The sequence below is a fragment of the Ogataea angusta genome (assembly GCF_019207475.1).
Source record: "Ogataea angusta isolate 61-244 chromosome Unknown 61-244_NODE_15_length_18642_cov_92.319141, whole genome shotgun sequence".
Lineage (NCBI taxonomy): Eukaryota > Fungi > Ascomycota > Pichiomycetes > Pichiales > Pichiaceae > Ogataea > Ogataea angusta.
The window spans coordinates 1-18,642 of NW_025065229.1; the positions used below are offsets into that span (position 1 = coordinate 1).

The 18,642-nt window shown below is 42.0% G+C and overlaps 10 protein-coding genes across 10 annotated transcripts; 5 read left to right on the forward strand and 5 right to left on the reverse strand.

The window, feature by feature from the left end:
• Window positions 1-493: 493 nt before the first annotated feature.
• On the forward strand, window positions 494-913 carry KL928_005400 (uncharacterized protein; the record flags this gene model as incomplete). Its single annotated transcript, XM_043206206.1, has 1 exon — window positions 494-913. The coding sequence occupies one exon, from the start codon at window positions 494-496 to the stop codon at window positions 911-913; it is 420 nt and encodes a 139-aa protein (XP_043057282.1).
• A 264-nt stretch (window positions 914-1,177) lies between these two features.
• KL928_005401 (uncharacterized protein) lies at window positions 1,178-2,224 on the forward strand (the record flags this gene model as incomplete). The annotated part of the gene is made up of 1 exon (XM_043206207.1): window positions 1,178-2,224. One exon carries the CDS (start codon window positions 1,178-1,180, stop codon window positions 2,222-2,224), a length of 1,047 nt encoding a protein of 348 aa, XP_043057283.1.
• Window positions 2,225-2,268: 44 nt separating this feature from the next.
• Window positions 2,269-3,498, reverse strand: KL928_005402 (uncharacterized protein; the record flags this gene model as incomplete). Its single annotated transcript, XM_043206208.1, has 1 exon — window positions 2,269-3,498. The coding sequence occupies one exon, from the start codon at window positions 3,496-3,498 to the stop codon at window positions 2,269-2,271; it is 1,230 nt and encodes a 409-aa protein (XP_043057284.1).
• Window positions 3,499-3,921: 423 nt separating this feature from the next.
• Window positions 3,922-5,247, reverse strand: KL928_005403 (uncharacterized protein; the record flags this gene model as incomplete). Its single annotated transcript, XM_043206209.1, has 1 exon — window positions 3,922-5,247. One exon carries the CDS (start codon window positions 5,245-5,247, stop codon window positions 3,922-3,924), a length of 1,326 nt encoding a protein of 441 aa, XP_043057285.1.
• Window positions 5,248-5,532: 285 nt separating this feature from the next.
• KL928_005404 (uncharacterized protein) lies at window positions 5,533-11,178 on the forward strand (the record flags this gene model as incomplete). The annotated part of the gene is made up of 1 exon (XM_043206210.1): window positions 5,533-11,178. The coding sequence occupies one exon, from the start codon at window positions 5,533-5,535 to the stop codon at window positions 11,176-11,178; it is 5,646 nt and encodes a 1,881-aa protein (XP_043057286.1).
• A 111-nt stretch (window positions 11,179-11,289) lies between these two features.
• On the reverse strand, window positions 11,290-13,350 carry KL928_005405 (uncharacterized protein; the record flags this gene model as incomplete). The annotated part of the gene is made up of 1 exon (XM_043206211.1): window positions 11,290-13,350. One exon carries the CDS (start codon window positions 13,348-13,350, stop codon window positions 11,290-11,292), a length of 2,061 nt encoding a protein of 686 aa, XP_043057287.1.
• A 657-nt stretch (window positions 13,351-14,007) lies between these two features.
• On the reverse strand, window positions 14,008-14,871 carry KL928_005406 (uncharacterized protein; the record flags this gene model as incomplete). Its single annotated transcript, XM_043206212.1, has 1 exon — window positions 14,008-14,871. One exon carries the CDS (start codon window positions 14,869-14,871, stop codon window positions 14,008-14,010), a length of 864 nt encoding a protein of 287 aa, XP_043057288.1.
• Window positions 14,872-15,521: 650 nt separating this feature from the next.
• KL928_005407 (uncharacterized protein) lies at window positions 15,522-16,413 on the reverse strand (the record flags this gene model as incomplete). Its single annotated transcript, XM_043206213.1, has 2 exons — window positions 15,522-16,268; window positions 16,378-16,413. The coding sequence occupies 2 exons, from the start codon at window positions 16,411-16,413 to the stop codon at window positions 15,522-15,524; spliced, it is 783 nt and encodes a 260-aa protein (XP_043057289.1).
• A 1,122-nt stretch (window positions 16,414-17,535) lies between these two features.
• Window positions 17,536-17,820, forward strand: KL928_005408 (uncharacterized protein; the record flags this gene model as incomplete). The annotated part of the gene is made up of 1 exon (XM_043206214.1): window positions 17,536-17,820. One exon carries the CDS (start codon window positions 17,536-17,538, stop codon window positions 17,818-17,820), a length of 285 nt encoding a protein of 94 aa, XP_043057290.1.
• Window positions 17,821-18,153: 333 nt separating this feature from the next.
• KL928_005409 (uncharacterized protein) lies at window positions 18,154-18,636 on the forward strand (the record flags this gene model as incomplete). Its single annotated transcript, XM_043206215.1, has 1 exon — window positions 18,154-18,636. One exon carries the CDS (start codon window positions 18,154-18,156, stop codon window positions 18,634-18,636), a length of 483 nt encoding a protein of 160 aa, XP_043057291.1.
• Between the last annotated feature and the right edge of the window lie 6 nt (window positions 18,637-18,642).

Genomic DNA, 18,642 nt, shown 5'->3' on the forward strand with positions numbered 1-18,642 from the left:
CTCGTTGCCTATCAAGTTGGTAGTCATATCATGAAGTAGCAACAGCGAGTTTAGTAGCAAACTAGACCCCATGACTCACTCAACACTGATTACCTTTCGTGACAAGGTACGTCGGAAGGAACGTATGTGTGCGTGTCTTTTTTTTTGGCAGATACGGGTATAAAAATGTTTCACCCCTGCAACCATTTTCCCTAGTTGCCTTTGTGCTAATAGAGGTTTCAGATACCTATATGTCACGATCCAAGACTATACACAAAAGGTCAACTTATCGAAATACAACTACTAAAAGAAATAATCATAGTCAAATGGAGGGAAAGGCCAAAAGAGTCATTGGAAAACCCAAAAATAGGTTTCTGATTACAAGGGGGGTTGTCAATGGAATATTGAAGAAAGAAGTCGGCCAGTTAGACTTTAGATCAATTTCCAAAGTAGCTTCGATTGTGAGTACTCTTGATTGGCAACTAACAAGTAGGTCTGGAGCAGGAGAAGTCAAATGTTTGATCGCTATTTCAAATATTTGGAATCAAAGGAAGATCAGCTATCGACTCAGTTTCTGAAAGATACACTTGCAGGTAGTGGTAAAATAGGCGTTCAAATCTTATCAAAATATAAATGCGTGGGACAGGAAAAATTGATAAACGAAGCAGACGAACCTGAAGTATATTTGATGGATTTCAAGGTGAACAATCAGAGCAAGCCGATAATCAAATTTGGAAAATCACCTTATAGTAGGATGCGACTTAAAAATATGGAGGCACACAGGAAGATATTAAAAATCAGGTACGATAGTACGACCGAAGTTGGACGGAGAAGTAAATCCAAAAAAGATACAAATAAAGGCTCCTCGCAGTATACTCGACTGTTTGCTACCCCCTTCACTGATGCGCAAATCGAGGATGTTTACGTAAGCTAGTTATAATGAGTAAGCAGGGTAACCAACAAGATTCAATATCTGTCGATTTCAATTACGTAATAGGAAAATGACAAACTTTTCTAAATTAGATGATGAGATCAGGAAAAAATTTCAGCTGGTTTCGTACACTTTACGAGGCTGATGCTACCGGATTTTCAAAAAAAACCGGCAACCGAATTTCATCAGTTACCCTACCCAGAACTCTTCAAATGAAAAATGTGTTTGTATCAAATGATCAAGTGGTTCAGGCCCTCAATAGATTTAATGCAAGAAATTCAACTCTTGACAGGATCTCGTAAAGCTTGTCGCGTGTATCATACATTGAAGGTTAATCAAAAGGCTACTAAACCCGGGCAAAAGCAGCCCGCGTCATTCGTCAGTGACTTGATGGATTTGCTCGAAAAGCCCACTCATAGACGGGCTATAGATCAACATGTGGAAAACAAGCTAACAAAGGTCAAGTATATTGAAGATTTCGAAAGAAATCATTATCAAAGAATTTTGCGCGAATTGACTTCTGTGTTGCAACCACTACAAAGAGCTAGCAATCAAGATCATCCTATAGCTCCTTGCCAATTATTACTGGGATCCGAAGTTAAAGCAGTCAACCAATATATACGGAAGTTGAAAAAGCAGTCAGACATCGTTTTCGTCGCAGACTACTTACTTGCGCATGGGCGATTGAATACAACCTTTCTCGCATCTTTGGTATTCAAGATGAACCGGGCCACTTTGAAAAGTTTCATCAGCACGACAATTAGTGACAGCAGATTTGCCTCGTTGAATGAATCATTGCTCTGCAAAGCGTATGTGATATTCTGTTATCGATTAAGACAGCTAGGAATGATGGCGTTGACGGATCTCCTTATAAAACAACAGCTTTCATCACTGTGGCTGCCCTGCATTCGTCGTAAACAATTCACGAATGCAAAATACCTAAGAAATCTTATGTCGATTTTGATGGAAGTTTTAAATGAGAATGAGATACTTTCCTTTGTGATATCCACCAAAAGTGTGCACATGGCTTATGTATTGTGGGAACTGAAACCGGACAGATACGAAGAGATTAAAGAGGCATTTGTTGTTAGTTCAAACCATACTAGTTCAAACTGCAATTTATCAGCACATCAGAAATTGATTCTTTATCTGTTATCAAATTCGTGTGTTTATCAGGACAATCAGTTGCAAATCAGGCTGAATGAGCTTTCTCGACGGCATCGACTTTCATACGGTGAATGCGTGTCTGAGAGCTCATTTTTCGAATCCCTAAAATGTATCATCGCATCCCAAAATATCGTGCATTTCGAATAATACCGAAACTGGGATGGTGTATCAATCGCTGAAATGGGGCGAAGTCAAAACTCCGGGAATAAGTACCCATAATCATCTGGGGAGCTGACATTTCCATAATCATACTCCTCCTCAGGATATAACTCGAACTGGGAGCTGTCGCCCACCCCAGTCGGAATATTAGGTTCATATGGTGTTTCAATGTTTCCACTCAAAAGATTTTCCCATACGACTTCTTGAAACCATGGATGATATTTTATATCATCAACTCCGTGGCGAAGGTTGCCTAGCCTAAAGGTGACATCCTTCATTACTAAACCTCTGATGAGAGACTTTGCATCCGATTCAATGAATTGGGGAATGTCATATTCACATTTGCTTATTTTCTCATAGATCTTTATCGGCGATGTGTCGTAGAAGGGTGTCGTGCCTATCAGCATTTCATAGATCAGAATGCCAAATGACCACCAATCAACTGCCTTGTTGTACGGTTGGACGGCAATTACCTCCGGAGCAATGTAATCGGGTGTACCACATAAGGTATATGTGGTCGTTTCGACTTCTTTGGCAAAACCAAAATCGGTGAGTTTTATGTGTCCAGTTCTCGTCAACAGTATGTTTTCAGGTTTGAGGTCTCGATAGACAATGTTTTTGGAATGAAGATATTCGAGAGCGAGCAAGACCTCTGCAGCATAAAATTTGGCCACTTGATTAGGGAACACTTTTGACTTCCTCAAAAGTGAAAACAGTTCTCCACCTTCAATGTAGTCCATTATCATAAATATGGATTTTGTATCTTGGAAAGTCCCCCACATTCGTGTAATGAATGGGTGCTGCAACACGGACAAAATTCTCCTCTCGTCATTGGTGTGCTCGATTTGCTTTGACTTGACTATTTTCCGCTTCCGGAACACCTTCATAGCATAATATCGTCCATTATGGTTTGACCTGACCAAATGGACACGGCCAAAGAAACCAGTGCCTAAAGTCCGTATGATCTTGAAATCGTGTAGAGAATACTTTCCTTTGGTCTGCCTGTAGGGAAGATTTGTGTCCTTGGTGACATTTTGAGGAGAGGGGTTTTTCCTACTGTCAGAAAAGCCTTTCGCCATTTGAGGGTGATCTGGAACATGGCTGGAAGTTAGATTAAAACTCGGGTCACCAAACGGTGCTTGCTGGGATTCGTATTGCTCTTGGTTTTTTATGTAAGATGGAAAACGATGGGATTCAGATGACTTCAGATGTTTGATGTGAACTATTCCTTGTACCTTATTATACTGATCAGAAGAGCTCATGCTTTGATTGAAAATTGCTCACTGATTAAAATAATAGCTTTCATGCTGAAGCTTGCAATATGCTGGTAAATTAAATAAAGTTCGTTTACTGTAGAATCAAAAATATTGCGAGTACAATAAATTTCGTATATTGCTTACATAATGCATGTGCTCTGGATGCCAATGAAAACGACTTGAACGACACGCTGTTCATGTTTTATTATAGTAGACTGGTCCAGTGTGAACACTTATATTCCCTTATCCAAGAGAAGTCGTTACCCTCCAGGGTATATTGTGGGATCAGATGTGCACTACGGTGAGTGTTCTCTTAGTCGACAGGCACCTCATATGAACAGCCATTGTCTATCTGACAGTGACACTGGTTCGGACTCCAGTTGAAGGAAAATGTGTAATTCCTGATATTTCATTGTAAAGAATGATCAACTACTCCGAATCTCGATATTCCTGGCTTGAATACATCAAACCTGTTAGCTCGCTCAGGACATTGTACCAAGTCTTCAATTCATCTTCGGAGGATGCCTCCAACACCAATGTTTTGGAGCTCTTGATGAAGGCTGATGACAGATCTTTGCCACGAAGTTTAAATCGGTAGGGGCCGGAGTCAACTAAATCTTTGAGAGTGCATTCAGGTAGGAAGAATACATGATTTGGCTGCGTATTGGAACAGAGCCTAGAATCAAACTCGAAAAAAAATCGATTCTTGGTGATAGCGTAGTAATATGATGACATTTTAGAGCTGAGTTTTCCGTCCTTTCTCGACAGAACTCCTTCCAATATTGGAATTGTTGAAAAATGGTGTCTGTTAGGAAATGTCACAGTTTCGAGATTTCTGGCCTGCCGTTCGGGGATGTGGTTCCGATTTGAAGAAGCAGAAGATGAGTCATGCAAATCCTCGTGTACTGAAGATAATTTCATATCATATACTTTGAGAAATCGTGACCATTCAAGATCATCTGGAATACTTTGAAAGTGTGTATTTAACGTTTGAAAAGTGTTACAGTAGTCTCCGTGAAGGTGGATCAGAGATGATGAGAATAGCTCGAAAATTTGCTTCAGCTCTTGAGTAGTTTGTATTTCGACTAATTTCAAGTCAGCTTCGCTTTTTCGTATAAAATTTGAATACTTCTGCTCCGATTGAAGCTGTGTGTCTGCCTGAGACAGGAGTACTTTCTTGTTGAAGTAAGGGTCATGGCGAAAATCCAGTTTTGCATTTTCTGGTAACATTTCGGACTTCGTGATAGATAATTCAAAGTGTTCCAGTTCTTTCGTGGTTTGTTGTAATGCCAGCTTGTATTCCTTTTCATGCTTGTGACACAAATGACTGAACTCTTTTTGCTTTGAACTTATCGATGATTGAAGCCCCTTCAATTGTGGAATAACTTGGCTTCTCATGGTGGTCTCTGCAAGACCCATTTGCTTGATCAGTGATTCCGTCTGATCTTGCAAAAGGCGAAAAAAAGAGTTTATGTCGTCGTTAGACTCTGTGCGCTCATTCTTCGATGCCTCAATCACTGGCGCGGAACCCTCCGGATCACTTTCAAACCTAACTACCGAGTCGATAGAAGTACTTTTCCGTAACCTCTCGTGTGACTTAATGCTTGTGGTGACGATACTCAGATGATCGTGAATATACGCTTCCAAGGAAAGGACTAGCCTTCTATACTTTTCAAGTCGTTCTGAGATAAGGGGCAACGAATTTCTTATCGGGCTAGTGGTCAAGCCCAGAAAGTTGTCTAAATCCGCAGACATATTTGAGTGTATTGCTTAGTTAACTTTCCTCGGGACGCTAAGAAAGTTTTGGATCTATTATAGTGACTCTGCTTATCTTTAGCTATTTCTCTCGACAAAATTTCGCGTAAAAATAAAACCTTTTTAAAGTCTTTTAAAATGCCTACAATACAACGATCATTCAACAACACACATTTTACACAGCCTTTGAAAGCTCAACAATTATTTCAACAAGTTTTTACAATATTTTAAGTTCTAAATTGACGTACTCAGTGCTGAAAATATTGATTCTTTCTCTACAATAAAATGAAGCCAGAGATTGAACAAGAACTGTCTCATGTTTTGTTGACTGAGCTTCTGGCATACCAATTTGCCTCACCTGTCAGATGGATTGAAACTCAAGACGTTTTCCTGAGAGATTTCAACACAGAACGTGTTGTCGAAATAGGGCCATCCCCCACTTTAGCGGGCATGGCGTCGCGTACGATAAAGGCGAAGTACGAATCCTATGATGCAGCGCTTTCCTTGCAAAGACAGGTGCTTTGCTACTCAAAAGACCAAAAAGAAATATATTATACTCCAGATCTTGCTGATATTGTGGCCGCCCCTGAAGAGCCTCTTCAACCGTCAAAACCATTCGACGGAACTGCTGCTCCGATCAACGATTCTTTGCCCGTTGTCAATCAACAAGCTACGCCAGAGCCTGCACAGGCAGCAGTCAATATTCCTGATGAGCCTGTTAAAGCTTCGTTAATTTTGCAGGCGTTAGTTGCTCATAAATTGAAGAAATCCCTCAATGAAATCTCCATGGGAAAAGCAATCAAGGATCTTGTCGGTGGAAAATCTACCATTCAGAATGAAATCCTGGGTGATCTAGGCAAGGAGTTTGGAGCTACTCCAGAGAAGCCAGAAGATTCCCCGTTGCAAGAGCTTGCTGAGCAGTTTGAAGAAACGTTTCAGGGTTCGCTCGGAAAGCAGTCCTCCTCTCTCATTGCAAGACTTATGAGCTCCAAAATGCCTGGTGGTTTTTCGGTAGGTGTGGCCAGAAAGTATCTTCAGTCTAGATGGGGACTTGGTCCGGGAAGACAGGATTCGGTTTTATTGTATGCCCTTACAAATGAACCAAGCCAGAGGCTTGGTTCAGAAGCTGATGCTAAGTTATTTTTGGATTCTGCCTCCCACTCTTATGCCTCTCAAAACGGTGTCACTTTATCTCAAGCCTCGCCTCGAGGCTCTGGTGGCTCTGGTGGCTCTGGTGCATCTGCGGTAGTCGATTCCGCTGCTCTTGATGCCGCAATGAAGGAGAATAAAACTGTTGCTCGTCAACAATTAGAGACTTTTGCAAGATACCTGAATTACGATTTGATGAAAGGTGAAAAGCTTCTTCTCAAGGAGAAAGAAGCTACTGCTATCCTTCAAGCTGAGCTTGATTTGTGGGCCGAGGAGCATGGTGAATTCTATGCGTCGGGAATCAAACCTGTGTTTTCGTCCCTGAAAGCTAGATCATATGACTCGTACTGGAACTGGGCCAGACAGGATGCGTTATCCATGTATTTCGATATCATTTTTGGAAAGCTAAAATCTGTGGACAGGGAGACAGTCACTCAATGTATTCAAATCATGAATAGAGCCAATCCTACTCTAATAAAGTTCATGCAGTACCACATTGATCATACCCCAACTCATAAGGGTGAGACATATGAACTCGCAAAGAAGCTTGGACAGCAACTAATTGACAACTGTCGTGAAGTTCTCAACAAAAGTCCAGTTTACAAAGACATTTCTTACCCTACTGGACCAAAGACAACTGTGGATGAAAAGGGACGCATAATCTACACAGAAGAAGTGAGACCAGCTGTTAGAAAGCTGGAACAATATGTTCATGAAATGGCATTGGGTGGTGAACTAACAAAAGAGCCTCAGCCGTCCATCAAAGACGACCTGTCAAGGATTTATAAGGCCATTTCGAAGCAAGCATCGGCTGAAAGCAGGATTGAATTTCAAAAACTTTATGCTAAACTGCTTGATTTTGTTGACCAGTCATCCGAAATTGAGGTCTCTAAATCTGCAAAGGCCGTTCTTGGTGACGAAAGTGTCCCAGAATCTGATAGTGACACTGACGAGATTGCTTCGCTAAAGGATTATGCAGAAATTCATAAGCCTGTTTCAAGTACTATTCCACCAGAAACAATTCCTTTTTTGCACATTCAAAAGAAAGACAGATTGGGCTTCTGGAGATATGATAAGCATGCTTCTTCTTCATATTTGGATGGTCTTGAGAAGGGTGCAGTTAATGGCATAACGTTCAAAGGAAAATATGCCCTTGTCACGGGCGCTGGCGCAGGTTCGATTGGAGCTGAGATCCTCCAAGGGTTGTTATCTGGTGGCGCCAAAGTGATTGTCACCACGTCAAGATTTTCGAAAAATGTCACGGAATATTATCAACGGATGTACTCGAGATATGGTGCTGCGGATTCTACGCTAGTGGTGGTACCTTTCAATCAGGGATCAAAGCAAGATATAAAATCACTTGTTGATTATATTTATGAAGACGCCAAAAAGGGCGGACTTCAATGGGACTTGGACTATGTAATCCCATTTGCTGCCATTCCAGAAATGGGAATTGAGATCGATGCCATCGATTCCAAATCTGAGCTGGCTCATCGGATCATGCTAACTAATTTATTGAGATTATTGGGTGAGGTCTCGTCCAAAAAAAGAGATAGAAATATTCAAACTCGTCCAGCTCAGGTAATTCTTCCTCTATCTCCTAACCATGGCACTTTTGGCTCCGATGGCTTATATTCAGAGTCCAAACTTGGACTTGAGACCCTCTTCAACAGATGGCACTCAGAGTCGTGGTCATCCTATTTAACCATTTGCGGAACAGTGATAGGTTGGACTAGAGGAACGGGCTTAATGTCGGGAAATAACATCATTGCAGAGGGGATTGAAAAGTTGGGTGTTCGCACTTTCTCTCAAAAGGAAATGGCATTTAACATTTTGGGTCTAATGACACCAGAAGTCATGAAGCTTTGTGAAGAGGCCCCTATCATGGCTGACCTCAATGGCGGACTGCAATTTGTTGAAAATCTTAGAGAATATACTAACCAATTGAGAATGGATATCAACAGAACCTCAGATGTTCGGAGGGCCGTTAGCGTGGAAACAGCTATTGAACACAAGATTGTCAATGGCTCTGGAGCAGACGACCCGTTCAATAAAGCAGAGATTAAACCAAAGGCTAACATGAAGTTTGAATTTCCAAGTCTAAAGTCTTACAAGGAGCTCAAAGCACTAGCTCCAAATCTTGAGGGCATGCTTGATTTGGAAAGAGTAATTGTGATAACAGGCTTTGCTGAGGTTGGTCCTTGGGGAAGTTCCAGAACTCGGTGGGAAATGGAAGCTTGTGGAGAGTTTTCTCTCGAAGGCTGTATTGAGATGGCTTGGATTATGGGATATATCAAATATTTCAACGGTTCCATCAAAGGAAAGCAGTACACTGGCTGGGTTGACGCGAAAACCAATCAGCCTGTGGATGATAAGGATGTCAAGAAGAAATATGAAGAGGACATTTTGAAACATTCGGGTATCAGGCTCGTGGAGCCAGAGCTGTTCCATGGGTATGATCCAAAGAAAAAGAAGTTCATTCAAGAGGTTGTTGTTCAGCATGATCTTGAACCGTTCGAGACTGATAGAACTACCGCGGAACAATACAAAGCCTGGCATGGGGATCATGTCGAATGCTTTCCTATTGAGGGTGCCGAGGAATACTCGGTTAGAGTTCTAAAAGGAGCCAAGCTTTACATTCCGAAAGCTTTGCGATTTGATAGGCTAGTTGCCGGACAAATTCCAACTGGGTGGGATCCTCGCACTTATGGTATTGATGATGACATCATTTCACAAGTTGATCCAATAACTCTCTACGTTTTGGTTACGGTCGCCGAGACTCTCTTGAGTTCCGGTATCACTGATCCGTATGAGTTTTACAAGTATGTTCATGTGTCTGAGGTTGGAAATTGCTCCGGTTCGGGAATGGGTGGGGTCTCGGCTCTCAAAGGCATGTTCAAGGATAGATTCTTGGACCAACCTATTCAAAATGACATTCTTCAAGAGTCGTTTATCAATACCATGTCTGCCTGGGTGAACATGCTTTTGCTATCCTCGTCTGGCCCAATCAAAACCCCAGTTGGGGCATGTGCAACAGCATTGGAATCTGTTGATGTGGGAATGGAGACGATTTTATCAGGAAAAGCCAAGATTGTGATTGTAGGTGGTTATGATGACTTCCAGGAAGAAGGCTCGTACGAGTTCGGAAACATGAATGCTACTTCCAATGCTGACGACGAGTTTGCTCATGGACGCACGCCTGCTGATATGTCGAGACCTACCACCACTAGCAGAAGCGGATTTATGGAAGCTCAGGGCTCGGGATTGCAAATTTTAATGACAGCAGAACTGGCTCTCAAAATGGGCGTCCCTATATATGGTATTGTTGCGATGGCATCTACGGCAAGTGATAAAATTGGAAGATCTGTGCCTGCACCAGGGAAAGGTATCCTCACAACTGCAAGAGAGTATCACGGAGATTCCAGGTTCACATCCCCTAAATTGGATATCAAGTACAGGGCAAGACAACTCAAAGCAAGGACTTCCCAGATCAAAGCCTGGGTTGAAAACGAATTGTCATTATTGTCGGAAGAAGCCAACATTCTTGCAAAAGAGGATCGCTTGTTTGATGGCGAAAGGTTCTTAACTGAACGGGCTGAGGAAATTCGAAAAGAAGCCAAAAATCAAATCAAAGAAGCCCAAAGAATGTATGGTAATGAGTTTTGGAAAAACGATCCTCGTATCGCACCAATAAGAGGAGCGCTGGCCACATTCGATCTAACTATAGATGATTTGGGCGTGTGTTCTTTCCACGGAACATCTACTAAAGCTAACGATAAAAATGAGACTGCGGCCATCGATAAGATGATGAGCCATTTGGGACGTACGGAAGGAAATCCTGTATATGGTGTTTTCCAGAAGTATTTGACCGGACACCCTAAGGGTGCTGCTGGTGCCTGGATGCTTAATGGCGGCTTGCAAATTTTGCAAACGGGCATCGTTCCGGGAAACAGAAATGCCGACAATGTGGATAAGGTGCTGGAGAATTATGAGTATGTTCTCTTTCCTTCGAGAACAATAAAGACGGATGGAATAAAGGCAGTTTCGGTGACTTCATTTGGCTTTGGACAAAAAGGCGCTCAAGCAATAATTGTCAACTCTGACTATCTCTATGCGGCACTTTCTGAAAAGGAATACCAAGAATATCAAAAGTTGGTTAGCACAAGATACAAGAAGGCATATCGTTACATGCACAATGCCATGTTAACAAACTCTCTCTTTGTTGCTAAATCAAAGGCACCTTACACAGATGACCTAGAGGAATCTGTCTATCTGGACCCTCTTGCTCGTGTTACAGCAACCAAAGAAAATAAGCTTATTTTCAAAGAATCCGAAATTCAGTCCTCTAAGCTATCCAGTGGTCTATCGATAGAAACAGCCAAGCTCCTCAAAAACATGGCCACTAGACTGACTGGGGAAAAAGGTGTCGGTGTTGACGTCGAGTTATTGTCCACGGTTAATAGTGAAAACGAAACGTTCCTGGAAAAAAACTTCACAAAAGCCGAGATTCGATACTGTGAATCTTCTCCGTGCCCTAGGGCGTCTTTTGCAGGAACTTGGTCTGCTAAAGAAGCTGTTTTCAAATCATTAGGCGTCAAGTCCAAAGGGGCAGGTGCGTCTATGAGAGATATCGAGATTATTCGGGATGTTAACGGAGCTCCTTCAGTCAGACTCCACGGGGAAGCCAACATTGCTGCCTCCACTCAAGGGGTAAAGGCAATTAAAGTTTCCATCTCGCACGATGATATACAATCAATAGCAGTTGCGATTTCAGAATTCTGATTGGAATGAACTTCTGAAGTCCCGCCATAGAAAACATATACAGCCTAATTATATAGCTTTTGAGTCGCTGTGTTCTTGTTTACTAGCGCACATTGACATCACCAACATCCATTATGATTGCCTATATTTTTCATATGTAGGTCCAAATCTTTCCATTAACAAATTGAAAGTTTTGACGATTGCTCTGGACTCCGCCGCATTAGCCGCTTCCAAATGGTATGTCTTGGGAGCTTCATGATTTTGCTTCACCACAACTATTTTGAAATAGTGAGGGATGCGAGGATTTTGTTTCACCTTGATGATTTGATTGAAATTGAAACTAGTTGTTTTTGACTCATACCAAGATCCTTTCGATTCATTGAATGGAAGAATGTATATTTGACGCCCGTCTATTACAAGAGATTTGGGATATCTGCCTTTGAAAGACATTTGTTGGCGCCGCCAAATAGTCCATCGATAATAGGTACCTGAACCCAGGTAGCGATCATTTATAGTTTGAGGTTCACCTTGGTTTGTTTTGGAATTATGGAGATCATTGCCGTTAAGACCTGTCAATTGAAGCAAAGTTTGAAATTTTCTTTTCCTTCTAGAGACATGATGGGACGAACTCGTTTGCATAGTCTCAAAATTTGATTCCGTGTCATTGCACATACAGCCATTGTCTGAAGGTTTTGTTATCGGTGGCTCAACGTCTCGTCCCTGTTGGCTATGCTGCCCAGGGGTAAGCCTTTTTGAATTCAAGCCAAAAAAAGAATTCTTTTCATTCTTTTTGTCATCGAAGGTGATTTCTGACCCAATGGAAGTTGCATGCAAAAGATGGTTTAAAGGAGCAATTCTCTCAAAACCGAGAGTTTCTATGGATCCAGGTCCAGTTCTTGTAGTGTCTTCCAAAACGCTTGAGCTGTCAAGACCCCGTTTCATATCATTTTGGGAATAGTCATCCTTGGATTTGAAATCTAGAACGAATTCGTCGGCACAATAAGAAATGAGCAACCTATTTCTCTCCAGGGGCCCCATATCGTCGTCAACCTGTCCATCGTCGTCAGCTAAATATAGATTCCATAGCTTTGGATTCAAATCGACAGAAAAAATGCGACCTTTATCACGACTTAGTCTCCGGATTTGTGATAGCGAGCTTTGAATAACATCCTCCACAGAAAAAGACTCGTCTATCTTTATTGGAATCGGATTTTCAAAACCAATAGATAATCGGGGAACCGAGATCAAACATCGAAGTGCTTTATCATTGTGAGTAACATTGGACAGATTGTTTTCGAGTCCAACATTTTCCTTCAATAAATCGGTCAGAGTGGAATGGTTTTGCATAAAAGAAGGACCAGGTTTATCCTTAGTAAAATGTAGTTCCCCACCTCTTCTTAATTCCGATGTCGACCCTGATTCGGCCACCCTAGATTTGAAATACCTTGAGGGACTGGAGCCGCTGGTCGTTGTTTGATACAAAGAATTTTTAGCATACAATGTTAGACTCTGCTGCGTTTTGGAGCTCAATAGGTCGTCACTCGATCTGGACAATTCCGAATCAGATGAGAAGTAATCGTCAGAGTCTAGCTGGCTCTGGAAACCAAAAGCATCCATTTCTCTATCCGAGGGCACGGTGTTCTTGAATGAAAAGCTCTTTGTGCGGGAAATTCTAGATTCTAAAGAATCAGATGCTAGGCCCGAATTGTCTCTTTTGAAAGCATCTTCCGGGACAAGAAGACTTGTATCTACACTGGAATCGGTGGAGAATGCGGTAGAATGTACACCTTGTGCAGCTGGCTTTATGCTTTGGGCCTTTGGTAAAGAATCATCGCGGACAGTACCACTGATCAAGTTTTTATCAACTGCTTTTAGAGCACAAGTCTCTTCACGGGTAATTTGGTCTGAACCTACACTCTCATCATCAAAGCTTGAAGCTAAAGAGTCATTTCCCAAAACTTTCTTGCCCGTGTACTCTTTATCTTGAGTCTGATCAGTGTTTTGCAGTGGTCCGGGACTGGCGGGCCACGTCAGTGGCGAGTTTCCAGCTGGATCGAGAGACTCAACTGATGGCCTGCGGCTTGGGTGTTCTAAACGGGCAGGCGTCGCACGGTTGAAATAAGTATCGGCACTAACCCTCGTTTCGTATATTGATGTGTCAGCTAGCTCAAGGCGAATCGCGTGGAGAAGCATCCCCCTTTTTTGACAAAAAGCCATGACGCCTTGGTGGGTTCATGGGGCGAATATTTGGATGAAATAACCGATGTCTCTAAACAAGCATCAAAATTTCCTGCATGTAATTAATTTGAGCCTCTAGTTTCAATACAGAGCTCTCTGGTTTTGGCTCGAGATTCTGTTGAAAGTGACAATTGAAATTTGTTAAGACTAAATTCAAGTTTTTTAGTTACCCTCTTTGAGATCCTAGGTTGACCCATGAGTCCGGAACAAAAAAAAAACATCTTCAAAAAACTTGATAGTTATCTTTAAATGGCAGGCGCATACACTATACTCGGGAAGTCAATCCCCCCACACCATGTAGGTATGAATTAGACTATCGTACAGTACTAATAATAGCTTGCTATTGCGACTATTGGAAGCGTCGTGGCTCTTGTGGCTCCAAAGCCATGGTCACCAAAAGTTAAATTGGAACCAAAAATCGATGCATCCTCGCCCGAGGAGGAAAAGTTCGTGAAGGAGTACTTGGAAAAGCACTCCTGATTGCGAAAGCATTGCTACAGATAGCCTAAATAACATATATTAGAAATAATTATATCAAATGCCCTGGAGAGCAATCTCTGTTGAGAGCATCTGACTCAAAAAAGTCGACTTGAGAATTAATTACAATTGTTTTCAGGCGAAAAGCTCGTCGTCTCCCATAATCTTAGTGCCATTTTCTTTTCCGTGCCGTGCCAATCTCGATTTTTCTTGCCGAAGAACGGCCTTTCTAGCAGCATCAACTTTAAGCGTCGATCTAACAACATTAGGAGAAACGTATTCTTTATTTTCATAGATTTTCGGGCCACAAAAAGAGCCCTCCAGTATGGTTATCAAAGTGAGAACAAATCTGGGTCCAATTTCGATCAATTTCATTTCCTCCAGATCTGACTGCTCTGTTTGATCACCCATAGGCTCGCTTATCTGATAATTGCGGACCCATATTTTTCCATCCAAGTAAGCAAAAGTCATCAAGTGATCAATGAAGGGCTTTGATCTTCTTGCACCAGGAGGGACTCCAAATTGGTGGATGAACACTTCTTTGAGAATTTTCAAGTGAATATCGCAATCGAACGTTTTATCAAACGACAATATTGGACGTGACCCTTTTAGACAATTCCCGGTGAAATTGAGCTCGTCCATTGTGTGCAAATTCTGAATGTGAAACTTTATGCTTGGCCCGTTAGGGGTTTTCGAAAGCCACATGTAGAGATCCTGATGTTTGCGACTCTCAAAGTACATGATATTATTGCAGTTGTGTAGTTCTGCGAGCTCGTTCAACTCGAAAAGATTCTTTTTGGAGTCTAGTTTTGGCTCCTTCCTTGATTGAGGCAACATTGATTGCAAATCATTGATGAAATGTCTGTGCCTATGTATCACACCACGAGAAGAGACAAGCAGGCACCTTTGGCGATTAAGTCTATCCCTTGATCTTTTAAAGTCACTTCCCTGTTTACTCGCGTCCTTGTCACGTTTCAGGACACGATATATTGCTGACATGATTGGGGACGAGTGGGAGTAAAGTTCAAGTCTTACAGAATAAAATTTTATCTACACCGCTGGACTCTACACGACCTGGCAGCTTATGATTTATTAGTATTGCAAATCGATTGGAGTTTGTATCTTACAAACTTCAACATCTATTGCTTTCGCTGACTCTCATTGCGAGTCTCTCGTTCTTTTGGTTAGTTTTCGCAATATTAGGTTTCGATAGACACGTACATTTGTCAAGTCACTGTTTTAATTTTGCTATAGATAGACCAACTTGAATATTATCTTGTTACCCTACTTTGAAGCAGTCTTATTAAACCTACTCAAGTCCGTACGAATATTACAGATTATGAGAAGAACCGTTCATACCCTTATTTGGTGAGCAGAAAAACACCAAACAGTTCACACTACACTCACGGGCAGCATATCGATACTCAGACAAGCGAAAGTAAAAGTTGATCAGAAAATGCGAGAAGAAATCTATACTAATAAACGGACAACCACCATCGTCCCACACTGACGACAAGCTTGAGCCATGGAAGCAAAGAAAGCCTTTCCCTCTTCAAGGAGACGCGCGAAGATGTCCTTGTCATACCTCAATATAAGTATAGGTGATACCCTTTATAGTAGATAACATATATGCATGAAAACTTGCATACTTACAGACCAATCTTCAACCTTCTCAACTCTTCCAGAGCAATGAAAGTTAAAATCGTATGTGGTCCTAACCTAATAAATGCAGGGGTCCATCCTCTAAACATGAATACCAAACCTTCTCTAGATATGGCGTCCTTGAGAATACCAAAAGAGCCTTGACCAGTGCCTGAGCTATTCATAATTCTCGTTTTCAGAACATCTGCTGGAGAGCAGACAGTCGTCGCTACTAAACCAGCAATTAACGATGCAGAAAAATGGGTCGCTTTAGTTTTCGGATCCATGCTTAGCTTTTCAACAAGCAGTTTCTTGGCCACGTCGTAAGAGACAACTTGCGAGGCAGTCATCAGAATGCCTCGAGCCAAATTGGGTCCAAGTCCCCTAAATAACGCAGTCAGGTTTTCTTCTCTAGCTATCTTTTGGAGACCGTCCAATGCATGCTTGTAATGTCTCCTTTGAGATTCCGGAAGACTATTATCATTTTGCATTCGAATATTCACAACGTCCGCAGGGTTTCCAACAACACCACCGACCGCACCAGCAACCATAGATGCTGCCAGTAGTTGAAAGGTAGATGGGTGATCTCTAGAGTGGGCTGTCATTATCTCTTTCAACTCTTCATAAACACCAAACCGCGCGGTTGAATATGTTGCCTGTCTTAGCAGCGACGCAGTTAGCCCCGCATAAGCTGCAAGTACGCCCTCTGTCTTTACAATCTTAAACGCCAAAGACACCAAACCACCCCCAGGAACCTTCGCGGTCTGGAGGCGGACTTTGGCTAGATCTAGAGGATGGGTAAAGAGACAGGCAAACATCGACGCCGCTCCTGCATTGTTATCAATCGACTAAGTTGATACATACCTCCATACCAAAATCTAGACTGTTAGCTTGTAACATATAAACAAGAAGAGGTTCGAACTTACGGAAAGTTCGCCGAAGGCGCTAGAGACTTTGTGGACTTATCTGTATTCATGGACGACGGTTTTCAATTGTTTTGTACTCCATATAACAAGAAAAATTTCGCCCTTACACTGCCGTGATGTTTTTCAATCATTTCTTATGATGAAATGGAGGCGCCAGGAGTCTTAAGCAGACGGTCCAAAGCACGTATTACTGTGAGCATGCTCATAACCTGGCTAGAGTTAGCACTCAAAGTTGGTTGTTCGGCATACACTCGTATTACAAATGTGGCCTATGATGAAAAGTTTCAAAGCACTCAATTCGTGCTACATACCAAACTATAACAAATATATGCCCGACGCAACCGTTGCAGATACGCTGCATCGAGTAGTGCCAGCTTGAGTTCTATACCCTCCTAGATCCCGTTCTATGGCCGACCACAAATATGGCAATTTACACTATTTATTCCATATTACATAAGCGTTTACTTCAATTTTATCAAGGTGATACCATTATTAGCAACGTGCGAATTGTTTGTCTTATCTGAGCGCGAAAAATGACTGAGGCTACTCGTGGGAATCCTGTGATTCACGTGAAGAAGTGAGTGCCCGCGAAAGTTGGTCCCATAATACCTCAAGATAAAAGGATCCGCTTCTAACACCAATACCTACCTCAAGGGCGGGTAAATTTGTGGCAAATCTTTTCGTCGCGATGCTACACCTGACACCCCGTCCGTTTGAAGGCTGTAGCAACTGCCACCATGAGAGATCCGCGGGACCCCCAAAACTTAACTAGGTTATTTCCATCCACAAATAGTATAGGAAATGAGCAAAACTAATTCAGTAGCCAATAGTGATTCATCGATGTCACACTATGAAGAACAATGCTCGTACGTATCTCACATTCGGGAAAAATTCTAACCATATAGAGCCCCAGACCTCCCGACTGTTCTGGATCAATTAATCGATTCGATCATTGAGTCAGACCTTTCGTTTGAAGACGAATTATATTGGGAGTCTCGTGTGCACTCGCTTATGACTGTGAGTAGAAAACCCATGCTACTAACCAAAGGCCATCGCACATGTTGTTAGTTCCCCATCCACAACTCCCAAGGATGATATGCTAGCTGAAATACAGCAGAAGACTAGGTGCTTGATTTACATCCTGATGGAGCGTCAAATACGAGCAGCCAAATTGGAACAGTTGCTATTGGACTATATAGCATGCAAATCTCATGACAAATTCTCCAAATCTTCAATGGATTCTACCTCAGAAAGAGCTTTAGAATACGGATGTGGTTGCCCCCCATATGCCACAAAGATGAGTAATCAAGCGCGACACAAAATTGAGAAACGTTCCAAACGATTTCCAAAAACCGCTCAGATGGAGCTAGAGAATTGGTAGGTACTCGAGTCTTGAACTAACTATAGGTACAACGAGAATGAAGACAACCCGTATCTGTCGAAAAGAGATTTACAACATTTAGTTCATAAAACTGGACTTTGTGCACCCCAGGTGAGGAATTGGGTATCTAATAGACGACGGAGGGAACGAACGGTCACCGTTTCAAAAGAGCTGTCAGACGTTCTGAATCATGACACAGCTTGTTCTGCTAAGGGTGTAGTATAATAAGAAGGCTGTTTCATAAGCCTTGCTTTTTTTTGTAAACGCACGAGTAGGGTTGCAATATATTTGCTTCCTTCAGAAAATTCCTACTCATATAGTGATTTAGCGAAAATGACATTGGATGGACTGAACTTATCATTCTTGACAAACCTTCCCCAAATTCCAACCACTTCTCCCTCATTAAAGCGATTGTTATCGGAATATGGATCGAAAGATAATGGGAGCGATAGGTCGAACAAGGTAGCAAGGAAAAAACCCACAAGACACAAAGTCCAAAAAGGAAGGAAGCGATTGAATGGTTTCATGGCTTTTCGGTCATTTTATTCTCGTAACATTACAAACTACAACTCCCAGAAAGCTCTTTCTCAAGCTCTTGCTCATGCTTGGAATCGAGAAAAACATCAACAAGTCTGGTCCTTGTACGCCACTCAATATAATCATTCTAAGAGCATGGAACCATTTTCGAAATGGCTAGATTTGAAGTTAAATAAGAAAGTAGGCAAGTACAGGTCAGATGATTTCAACACTTGGCGCGAAATCAATATCTTGTCCGATATTGTCGTTGAAGATGTGTATCAGGAATGCAGGCCTTAATACTGA